This window comes from Merops nubicus, unplaced genomic scaffold, assembly GCF_000691845.1.
Source record: "Merops nubicus isolate BGI_N331 unplaced genomic scaffold, ASM69184v1 scaffold47629, whole genome shotgun sequence".
In the NCBI taxonomy this organism is placed as follows: Eukaryota; Metazoa; Chordata; class Aves; order Coraciiformes; family Meropidae; genus Merops; species Merops nubicus.
In genome coordinates, this window is record NW_008632601.1 from 7,501 (window position 1) to 19,671 (window position 12,171).

Sequence of the window (12,171 nt, forward strand, 5' to 3'; positions counted from 1 at the left end):
TTTGGTTAGTGTATGAAGTTAATGGTGGTCCTTCGCAGTAGCAGTGAGTAAGCCCAGTGTTTATCCTCTGTTGTCTTTGAGATCTGACCTGGTTTCCTGAACTAACAGAAGTTCTGTTTGAACTGGGAGGGAAAACCACTGGCATGTTGAAGTGCTTGGTGGTGTTCAGGAAGCCACGTGCTTACCTTGGTAGTCAAGACAGTAGTTAATGCTGAAGGGTAACAGAAAGAAATTGGGAGGTTATAATTTGAAAATCAAATTGAAATAGATTGTTAACTAATCCTTCCAAATTTTATTTATTAATTTTGTAATTATACCAAATGAAATCCTCACAAGCTACTCTGATTGCTTGGCTTACCTCAATTTATATTCAAATCTCAGTAAAATACATTTCAGCCTTTTCTTAATGAGATGATGAAAAATGCTATCCTGTGGAAGAGTAGGGGACACACATTCCAACATGACTTAGAGTCACCTGTTTGCTTTTTAATGTTGCTATTGAATTTGTATTTGACTCAGGATTAAAGTATAAGCTGACATATTTGAATAAGGATATCCTTAAGCTAAGAGTTCTTAAATTTTTTTTTTAGATGACCACACAATTGGTTAATAGAGATTTGAAAACTTGAAGGATGTTGTACAATGAAGACATTTTATTACTGCTGATTAGATGCAGAAAGCAGAGTTTTATAAAGACTTAGATACTGGAATCCTACTGCCCTGACAAATTGCTGGGTGTGTTTGTGGCAGCGATGGAAAGGGAGGGGTCCTGACTCCTGTGCTGAGGTGCAGGTGGTGTGTGGGGAGTGCTGATGGGCAGAGAGCTGGGAATTTCCCTCGGGAACCTGCGTGGGACTGTGCAGAAACAGGTGGTGCCCCCAGGAGCTGCCGGGCTGAGGGAGAAGGGAGGTGGAAGAAGCAGTCCTGCCCTTCACACACACAGTGCTAAAGCATTAGTATTGTTGGCAGGCAGTTTGTTCCCTATGTGCTAGACAGCACTCAAATGGTAAAAAGTATTCCCCATCCTGAATGGATGAACCATTTCACTAGGTACAACGCTTTTAAATGCCAGCAAGAACGTGTCAGCAGCAACCATTTACTCACAAGTGTATATTGCAGGTCACCTCTGAAGCTTTAAAGGAATTTATCTTTATTATTTCTGAAAGGCAGGGTTTTGTATACTTTTCAGAGTGGATCTTTTTCACCAAAATAAGTGACAGAATGACTGGAGTTTGGTCAGATTATCCTGGTGATTCTGGAGATCATTTTTAATGATCTTCATTGTAAATCTAAAAAAATACAACCCCAAACCAAAAGACTCTTTAAATATAGGTGACTTTGTCCAAAATGAGCTGAAGTACAAACTAGGTTTGCTTTCCCAGCTAATAAAACATGCTGTTAACAGGACAGTGAGCAAATGTCACATTCACATGCTGGTATCTATCAGAGCAAATCAAAGTCTACTGTTTGGCACAAGAGTTAAAAAATCCCCACATTATAATATAACTGTCATAGGATCAGTGTCTCCTGCTTTGTGAATAAATATCTGCTTTGCCTCAGTATTTCTGTAACATCCGGAGACCCTGTGCTGGTGCTCTGGTTCATCGACAGTTTCACTTAAACAGTTCAACAGTAATTTGAAATGGAAAATGTTCTGCCCATATTCCTTAATTCTTTTGTGGGTTGTATGTCAACCCCCCAGCCCCCACCCCCACAGTGTTTTTTTGTTGATTTTTTTGTCAGTTGCTTTAGTAATTGCATCTTTTTCTTTCTGTCACACAGGAAAGTACCGAACTGCTCACAAACCTCATTCAAAGCCAAAAGTCTCAGACGTTTTTGAGGTAGATTTTCCAGCAAACGGAAGCGATACAAAATCAATGGGTCGTTTTCAGTCAGAGGAGGAGCTGTGGGCACGCTTAGAAGAGCTCGAGAGACAAGAGGAGATACTTGGTGAACTTGACAGGTACAGTACTGCTGTAGCACAGTCACGTTTGGAGTTCAGAGAGCTCTGGGCGTGTGGTTCTGTTTGCACACGGAGGAGAGCACCGCCAGTGCACACAGCTGGCTGGCCAGTGCAGTTGAAGTTCCAGCAGGTGGAAGAAGGGTGGAATGTGACCAAAGCGTGCACCACAAGGCCAAAGGTGCTGACATCCACCTCTCTGCAACCATGGCAGAGCAGCACTGTAGTATTTTTTCTTTACGATGATAGAAAAGGGGGAAGTAAAATCCATTTCCCACAGGCTAGGAGAATCCATCGTTTACAATGCAGAAGTTACACATTTAGTGTTTAATGACACCCTTAGATCTATTCTGATCCTAAGGCAATACATATGTCATTAGCCAGAATGTCACAGTTTTGGTATTTCCAGTTGATACAGAAAAGACATAATCATTCTTATAGAGTATAAAAAAGATTCCACAATCTGGGTAAAAATAGACTACCTGGGTAAAGGAAATGATGTACAGGCTTGTTCATTATTTTGTATGCCTGTGTCTCTCAAGCGTATGAATTGCCTCAGTTCACTTACATATTTTTCATTTCATAGGATGCCTGACACGGTTGAGACAAATGGAGAAGATACAACCTCCTCTGAGGAGGAGAAAGAAGATAAGACAGATCTGAACGGAACATACAGAGCAGAGGACTGTATTACTCAGGGCAACTTCCATAAAGAAGTAACAAATTCAGACTTGTTTGGTGGCCAAATTAATGGCTCTACATATTATCACAGTGATGACGAAGACAACATAGATGTTGGAGACAATTCTGTTCCAACTATTTTTTTCTCTCACACTGTTGAACCTAAAAGGGTTTGTACTTTATTATTTTTACCTTTATCTCAAAGATTTTAGAAAATGTAGAAATGTAGAATGCTAACTGTAGGTGACATTGACTTCATCATTTATTTTTTGTTTTGAATGCTTGAAACCCACTGCTGACATCCTGCAGTTTCAGTTATGGCATTGAAAAAATTATCTTCAAATGTATACCTTGCTGCTCTGGCTTCCAGCTGTTGTAAAAGGTACTATGCTGTCTAGGAGTTTTTAAAATGAGTTTTTACTTGACGTAGAATTGCCTGTTGGAACAGCTCAGCTGTTGAGCAAGGTTTGAATAAGCAGATTGTCGTATATTGTATGCAAAATCTATGCATATTAGTGCAAAGAAATGCCCCAGTCTAGTGCAAGTGGTAAAGAATAAACATTCCCCAGTCTAGTGCAAGTGGTAAAGAATAAACATTCACACTACAAATGTTACCATTCGTTTAACTTACCTGTGCTTCATAGTCCGCTACTGCTTGGGGAGGAGAATGTCAGAAGTCAGTTGATCTACAGCCTGGTGATTGCTGATTTTATGGTCTAGACCATCATTTGTGTTCAATTTTCAGGTAAGAATAAACACAGGAAAAAATACTACTTTGAAATTCAGTGAAAAGAAGGAAGAGGCCAAGCGTAAGAGGAAGAACAGCAATGGGAACGGCCACGCGACTCCAGAGCTGCCCAACATCAAAACCCCAGCAGACATCTACCGGTGCGTAATTTATGGCATTGGCCCGTGAGCTTTCCCCTTAGCAGACCTTCTCCTTTCATTTCTGTGCACCTGTAGGATGAAACCAAGCCTGCTGTTTCCTGAAAGAAACTGCTGGAACTGAATTTACTACTTAAAAATGAAAGTTTGTGGCTTCTGCCTGGTTGCCATGCCTTTATACCCATAAAACCTTTCTGAGCTTAAAATTTCCTTTTCCAGCTAGCAATTCATCATTTATCTGCTTTTTCAGAGCTTCTGAAATTGAGGTACAATTCTCAGTACATATCACCTGCATGAAGGAATGCAGCCATTACCTTATGTATTGTGGATAATTCCATGTCATTTGCTTTCATGTTTGTTTTCAAACACATGTGACCAAATCTGTCACTTGTAATACTCCTCCTTTCCCAGTTAGTGGTTGCTGGCTTTGTCTCTTCCTTTCAGTACCTTCAAAATATACTCAGGCCTTTGTTTGTGTAGTTCTCTTGCATTCTGTCTTCCTGATTTTAGTCCGTTGCTCTCTCTATTGTCCATAAAGAGTGCTCACCTATTGATCAGCCACATTCAGGGAGCTTGAAAAACAGTGTTGGCCATAGAGGGGTGTATAAAATACTAAACTGAGGTGACAGGAGAGTTATTGGGTTTGTAAAGATGAACACAAGCACCTATGAGATTGGTTGATTAAGAGCTTGTGAAAATGACACTGCATTTGTATGTCAGTGTATTCAGGCACTTAAATATCTTAAAAAATGTGTCACAAAGTGTGAAAAGTTAAAACCCATCCTGTAGTTCTGGTTGCTGGGGCTGAAGGTGAGGTAAAGGATTCTTTCTTGGTGCTCTCTCCGAGCTCCTGGAAGGTACTCCATCATCTGTAGAGAGATGCAAGCATTCCCATGAATGCCTGGTGAATAAAGCTGTTCAGAAACAAGTAACATCCTTAAAACTCATCCAGTCATTTGGCTCCTCCTTTACAAGTCTGATAAAATTGGCATTGTTGTCTGATGCCATTATTTCTCCTCCACCCTCCTTTGACATCTTTAAGTCATGGAGATGGGGTACAAAATGTAGGAAGAGGTCTCTTTATCAGTTTACAGTCTGGTAATACTTGAAAAGTGTCTTTGCCTTGATCTGGTTTTTAAAGCTGATTTTTTAAATTTTATTTTTTTAAACTGAAAGCAGACGATTATGGCACTTGTCAGGAAAATGCTTCATGCTTTCCATGTGCAATGAATGTTTCAAGTATTTGTTTTTATATTCTACATTTGACAAGGACTTCACTCTAGAAGATCTTCCACCATTGTGATCTTCTGTTTCTCTTTACAGAAACAACCCTGACAATCATTCAGTTTACGTTTTTCAAACTTATTGTAACTTGCACTATTCTATTTTGTAACACTTTTCAAAGAGCTGTACATCCTCTGCTTAGAGTGTACCAACTTAATGCTTGAACAAAGGGCATAACAGTGTTTGCTCTGCAGAATTGATTCTTGCATGTTGGTAAATAAAATGCCTCCAAAGGTACAGTATTGTAATTCTGCAGCAAAAAAGTTGGAAAAGCACATCATCATTAATTCGTACAAAAGACAAAGCAAGATCACTGTAAGTTTGTCATCTGATGCTGAAATGGTTTATTAAAGCTAACATTTTCCTTTACAGAGTCTTTGTTGATGTTGTGAATGGAGAATATGTCCCTCGTAAATCAATCCTGAAGTCTCGGAGCAGAGAGAACAGTGTGTGCAGCGATACCAGCGAGAACAGTGCTGCCGAGTTTGATGACAGACGAGGAGTTCAGAGGAGCATTAGCTGTGATGAAGCCACTCAGAGCGACAACAGCGAAGGCATACTGGAGGAAGAGGAGGAGGAAGGGCAGCAGCAGCCACCGAAAAAGCCTCCTCCCTCTTCAGGGACAAACGAGGTACAGTTTTTAATTAATTATTGATTGTTGGCAGGGATAAAAATGAGAAATCTAATGACTGTAGTTGCCTATATTATCGGTTTGATTTCTTTAAAATAATTTTCTAACCCCTACCTAGTTTGCTTCAGAAGGACATGATCAGGTGACAAGCTTCTGTCATACCCATCCATGGGGCAGAGGGAGGAGACAAGTCTGGTGGCTCCCCTGAGGCCTGAAGCTCTTCTGTAAAGACCTGGCAGAGCTGGTGTTACTGAAACCAGTGTCACGTCTGCTGGGTCATCCTGAAAATGTCACTGCAGGATATACAGCAGAGTTAAAAAAAGAAAAAGAGAAAAATCTGTGCTTCGTAGTTGGTGAGAGGGAAGAGTTGATTCCCTGTAACCTGTGTTGCACAGCTACTAGACAGCTAGTTTCCAGGTGGTGGTTTTAAGTTTTAAAAGACACAAATATCAGACGAGTTACTATTTGGACTTGCCTAAGGAAGAGGAATTGCCCTGTGGAAGAAAGAGTTAGAACTCTACTCATCCTATTCCAGACTAGGGCCATTAGTGATCCCAGACAAATCTATTTCCACATATTTGGAAGGTTCAGGGCTTTGTCATAAGGGAGAGAGACTGTACAACTTAAGGGAAAGCATTCAGTTGCTTTGTGACTGGATGAGCACAACAAATGCAGCTGCTGCTCTGAAATTCATGACATAGAGTATTCTTCATTTCTGTTTTGTGAAAACTTACACTAAATTTTTCAAACCAGATAAAATGGAGTTTTCAATAATTCCCAATGCAGTGGGCAAGTTCAATGAAAACACTATATTTAGGAGAATTATTTTTTACAAGAAATTAATTCCTCACAAAAGCTATTGTTTATCATCATTTTTAATACGAACAGCTACACCCAAATCCAGGCAGGATGGTGGAAGATGCACTGGTAGAGTTAGCACTTCATGTTGCATATTTGCTATACTTTTGTAAAACATCTAAGTACATTTCAGATGTTACCCGTTAGTCCGTTTTCTGAACACACCATGATTATTCTCTACAGTATAATGTGTTTTCTAAGTAGCTGAAGGAAAGTGAATAAAAACACTGCAGTTAGACATGCCTTCTTAAATGCTGTTGTTTTGCTTTTGGTTGTTTCTGTGGGTGTTTGAAATACATTATTTCTCAATCACCATTTGCAACACACGAACTTTTTTTCTTTTTATTTCTAATTTTACCACGATTTTCTTAGGTTGTATTTTGCTTACCTGTTTTGAAACGTTGTTAGAACAATGCAGTTGTGTACAGGCACAGCTTTAGGCATACTCTGGCTATTGGAGAAGAGAACAAAAAAAAAAACAACTCCTTTTTGCAGGTCCTTCAAGAAAAGAATGGCTGGTTTGTTTTGCTTTGTTTTTCTTGGTAACTGAGTTATGAAAAAGCAGAACTAAGCGTCATTAATAAATCTGGTGTGCATTCCTTTGTGCCCAGCATGAGCATCAAACCTTGGATGTAAACTGCTTCCCCTTGTCCTTAGGCATTCTGAATTTTCTGGTTTCAATACTTGGTAGGATGATTTATTCTTAAATATGTTTATGAAAAGTAGTTCTGAGTTGCTTTTTTCCCAATGTTTTCCAAGAATCATGGTCATTTCTTAGCTAACTTAAAAAGGATTAAGTCATATAATTGGCTGCATATAAATTATCATCTTTAAACATTAAATGTTTTTATTAGAGCTTTTATAGAGAGAAGTAGTTTGAAGCCAGTTTACTGCTCTCTTAAGTATAAATTGCTTTCACCATTTTTTGATCATATTTGGTAAGGAGAAAAGAACAAACAAAATCTGGGCTTGCCAATTTGTATGCAGTGTGTCAGCTTGATGCAATTAGAAGATACTAAGTCATAAAATGTGACGTATGATGGCAACGCTGACATGCTCCAACTTTGCAAAATCTCTTCATTTTGTATCCAAAATGAAACTCTATATTACATCAGCTGTTTTATTTCTTGAGCACGTGCCGGTGAGGAAGCAAAATTTTAGATCATTTATGCAGTAGGAATGAGATTAAGTAGTACTTTTAAGACACTGTCTTTCATTCAGTCCTCTTTGAACAAGCTATATTTTGAGGTTAATTACAATTTGGTTACTTATGCAAGGAACAATCATTGATTTAAAGATATTTCTTTACTTTTGATTAAAAGAAATAACAATCCTAATCAGGCTAATATAGGGTAATGACCTTATGGGCATAGCTTCACATTTGCATTTTATTAGCTCATTTTGAGTACTCTCTTCTGTTGTAGGCATTTTCTGGAACTGTTATAGAAAAGGAGCCTTTGTCTCCTTCCTTAATACCACACCCAGTCATTGCTCACCCAGTCCTGCCTACCATTCTGGAGCGAAAATCAGAGGAAGTTTTGTCCGAAGCATCAGAAGAAACTACAAAGAGGATTTCAAAATTCAAAGCTGCCAGAATGCAACAGACTCACTAGGTGCTGGCCGGGCAGCCGAGCTCGGCGTGCTGCTCATGCCTCGCCGCGCGTTCGTTGAGACGGTGACACGGCGCTACACCCGGCTGGTGAAAAGGGTGCCCTGGGTTCATTTGGCATGGGTGAGCTTTTCAGCGTTTATTGGCCACGTTAAAAAAAACCCCAAACTTCAGGGTTTGGACACTTGAGAATTCATCTTACTTTGTGGATTTCCCTGTGTGCTGCCAGCACCTCCGTACGTGTTTGCCTTGCCATGGCGGCGCTTGGGTTCTTTTTCAAAAACTGTTCCTTACGTACATTGTTTTTGTGTTTAAACCTAAATACAGGCAGTTTTGTGCCAGCTGTGGTGTTCTACATACCATATGGACCATTTTAAGGAAACTTTTCACATTTCAAATAGATTCACCAAGTATACTGCATTACTTGCTTTAGCTTTTTAAGACACACTTGTATTCACATTGCGGTAGGTTTTGCAACTAGGTGTCTGCTGAAAGTTTTTTTCCTTCTTTCAAACCTCTCTGATATCTCACTGTACAGATCTATAAAATGTTGGGTTCATGAACATTGCAGGGAAGTTTCTTTGATGGAAAAGGGTATTTTGTAAAATTAAATTTTCAGTAAAAAAGCTGTGACAGTTGTGTGGTTTCTGTTGCTTTACTACTAATTTGGAAACAACATGGAGAAGTTTTTATTTTGAACTTGCAGCTCTAGCTTGAAGTGTTTACTACCACATGGACATAAAAGGGGTCCATTCTCTTCTGCCATTGTGTTTTAACCTCCTGCTAATGAGTGTCCATGGAAATTGAATGCTCTTAAGGAGAGAAGCATAAACTCCCGACTCCGATTACAAAATCTCCTAGTTCTTTTGTATATTCAGAAAACATTGTAATTGTCTTGGGAATGCCCAGAGGGAGTCAGCACTAAGGAAAACTGTCTTAATGCTTCAACTTTATTTCAGAATGCAATAGCACTGCAGTGCTCAGGGTACAGTTTCGTGTATCCTTCTCTTGACTGAGGGCAGTCCGACATCAGGAGTCCTGCCCAGCAGCTCGCTCCTGTCTTCTCGCCTTGTGCTGACACAGCTTACGTTTGGGTCACCTTGTGATTGATGATAGGTGATGGACCTGGGTTTAAAAACCAGACTGCTGGGTTTGGTTTTTTTTTTTCCAATAGTTGTGCATGATTCTTTGATGCCAGTGAGTTTCCTGATTTCTCAGCATGTCTCTATTGGCACAGTTGAGAGGGGTAATATGTTGAGCAAGGGCAAGGGCAAACATTGGCAGAGGGCATGGAGAGCCGGAGTACCTTAAACTGATGTTAGTCTCCAGCTGACATCATCAAACCACAGCCTAAGAAGTGAGGCAAAAAGACTTGGGAGGTGAAAGGAAGGATTTGCTTTTGGCTGCAGTTCTGTGGCTTTATGGAAACGCATCCTGAAGGCCGACAGCATCTGCTTTTCCAGGACTTGGGACGTCCATGACCAGGGCGGGAGCTCATGCTGTTTCCTCACCTTCCCCTAAAATGGCCATGCCTTGCACTCATACCCTTTGCTCTTGGATCATGGCAGCTGCTCAGTGCCGCTTCACGCACTGGAACAGAATCACCAACTCCCTCTTTTTCAGCACTTTATTCTCTCTGTGCTTAAGAGGGAGGCGGCGGCATTGAGACTTCTCTTTTCCAAGGGGACATTTTTAAAAGGCCGTGCTCATTTGACTGGTGTTCTCTGCTGGGTGTTTGGGAAGGTGGTGTAGCTTCCTGGGCGGAAGATGCTGGCGACGTGTGGCAGCAGGAGAGCAAGAAGGGGCTGAGAGCTGGGTCCCTGCCTGGGGGACAGACCATCAAAGCCCCAGGGCTGCGTGTGCCCCGGGGCACGGAGCAAATGGTGTTTTGGAAAAGAAAAACCAGAGGGAAAGTTGTGCAGCCCTCCCTCGCCCAAGCTCGCCAGCTGGGAGGGGGCAATCTCTGGTTTAAGCAGATCCTGAGAATCACATTGAAAGTGTTAATGATTAACTTGATTCATGTTCAAATGCGGATTTTTTTTTTTTAAAGCATATTGCATTTGTACTAAAATAAGCCATCAATGCCAGTCCACCCTCTATTCACGGCTAAATATTTAAAGGGGGTTATTTATAGCTTCTTTAATGAATTCTTGGCTAAACAAAATGAAATTATGTCCTAGAAAAGTAGAAGCTATTTTGTAACCAGAGCAGTGCAACTGTAAAATATAGTTCCATGAATATGTATTTTAAATAACAAGGGGTTGAGATCCAAGACTACCAGACATGGGTAATTAGAGGGAAAAAGAGAGAAAGAAAGAAAGAGAGAGAGAGAGAAACCCCTTTAAAAAGATTTATTTAGATATCTTCTGAAATACTTCCCACTTCTAGTTACTTCAACAAAACCAAATGCCCCTTGTCACCATAGATCAGTTTCAAATAAAAATTAATTCTTTTGCTTGTTTTCTTTTTTTCCCTTCCCCTTTTTTCATATCCCTGCTCATGGGGAGAAAGTAGGATAAATGCACCTTGGGTTTTAATGAATTATTGCCTCGGTTCAGGGAAGCATCCTTACTCAGGAATGCACTTTGGCATGTGCATGTGTCTCAGAGATTTTGCAAAGAAGAATGGATTTAACCACATGCTTAAAACTAAGCACATGAGTGTTTTCCCTAATAGGGAGCCTGAATCTGTCTGTGCCCTTTCTACAGTATGTTTCATTGTCAAGAGGGTTTGCAGGCTGGAATGATCCTTCATCTTTGGTCTCTTCACTTGGGCTAAAGCCCAAGTAGATTTCACTGTGCGGTGCCTATAGCAAGAAGAAACAGCTGTAGGATTTCTGGAGAGTGTTTGCAAATGCTGAACAAAAAAGTAAATTTACCAAAGTGGATAAAAACCTAGACAATGAAAAAAAGTGATCCTGTGAAGGCTCATCTCAGTGAGGACTTATAATTTGCTTTTTGTGCCACACTGAAACCAACAAGTGGATGCAGTTGATCCCCAATGCATGGATGAAGCAAACTCTAAGATGAAGCAATGGTGCGTGTCCCAAATTTGAGGCAGGTAGGGTTCCTGGTGGTAAATCAATCTGTACAGATAAGAGTCTTTTTGCCCCCCATGCAGCAGCTAGAGATTTTATTCATTTAAATAATAAGGGTACAGTTTAATCAATGTCTGAAACACCCTTGATGGGCTTTTCCTGCTGCCCGCAGAAGGGCTCCTCATCTGGGAGTGCTGCCCAGGGCTCCCAGCACGGGGCTGAGGAAGGGGCTTTGGGGTCTCTTCAGCATTTCATGAGAGGTTCTGCGTGTCCCCGGCAGGAAGGAGATGGCCTGGCCAGGCTGGGGCAGCTTTGGCAGCTGGTCCCTGGGGTGGCACAGGAACGTGCTGGAACGAGCCCCAGCCCTGTGCCAGTGTCCCCAGCCCACTGGGGCACGAGCAGGCGGTGCCAGCTGCAGCGCAGCTTCCCGGGCAGGTAGAAATGCTGTGGGAGAAAACAGCTGCACAAGGTGTCTTTGGTCCCAGATGAGAATGTGGGCACTTGCACGGTCACAGGGACAAGTCAACGTGCCCCAGCTGTGCTGAGCCCTGGTGCCCCACAGCTGCCCCACACAGCCCTTTGGAGAGCCATGGTTGCATCAGTTGTGCACTGCAAATGAACTGCTCCACTTACGTTCCTCATTGGGAGGCAAATTTGATTCTTTAATCTTCTTTAATTGGCCCCAAGTAAGTTGGGCACCCAGAGAAGGAGTTGTGTGTGTGGGTTGCTTCCCCTCTGAGGAACTCCAGGCTGGAGGAGCTGCAGGGAGGAGCAGTGGGTGTTTGTGTGTTCAGCACAGCCTGGCCTGGGGAGCCTGCAACCTGCGTTAGAGGTAAACTGGGTTTATTTATTCCTCGCTCTCCCGTAAGACTAGTTGCACTTTGCACTTCTCATTGCTCACTTAGAGCATCTAGAGCAGCAGATTTTGTGTGTTTCAAGAGCGTCTAAACCAGCTGTTTTAACTGCTCATTTTAAGAAAGTGATTTATGTTGCAAAAAACGAGCTGGGATTAAAAGAAATCAGATGTGTGTATTTGGTGCGCAGCATTTCTGTGTTACAAATAGCTCCGTTCTAGCCCGCATTAACCCCGTGGTAGGTGACTTGTGCCAGCTCCCGCTGCGTCCCCCAAATCAAACCCAGGAAATCCCCCCGAGCGTCCCAGCTCCTACGCGAGCTGCGCAGCGCCGGGTTGTGCGGGGCCCGCGCGGAGGTTGAAGCGGAGGCTG

The 12,171-nt window shown here is 41.7% G+C and overlaps 1 protein-coding gene across 1 annotated transcript in view; it reads left to right on the plus strand.

Moving 5' to 3' along the window:
* URI1 (URI1, prefoldin-like chaperone) overlaps nucleotides 1-8,058 on the plus strand; it is a gene marked incomplete at its 5' end in the record, with an annotated part of 9,797 nt that extends 1,739 nt beyond the window's left edge. Inside the window, 5 exons of the mRNA XM_008947953.1 lie at nucleotides 1,783-1,963; nucleotides 2,547-2,811; nucleotides 3,387-3,529; nucleotides 5,183-5,441; nucleotides 7,724-8,058. Coding sequence (XP_008946201.1) covers nucleotides 1,783-1,963; nucleotides 2,547-2,811; nucleotides 3,387-3,529; nucleotides 5,183-5,441; nucleotides 7,724-7,912 — 1,037 coding nt within the window. The remainder of the gene's footprint in view (nucleotides 1-1,782; nucleotides 1,964-2,546; nucleotides 2,812-3,386; nucleotides 3,530-5,182; nucleotides 5,442-7,723) is intronic.
* Nucleotides 8,059-12,171: the final 4,113 nt, after the last annotated feature.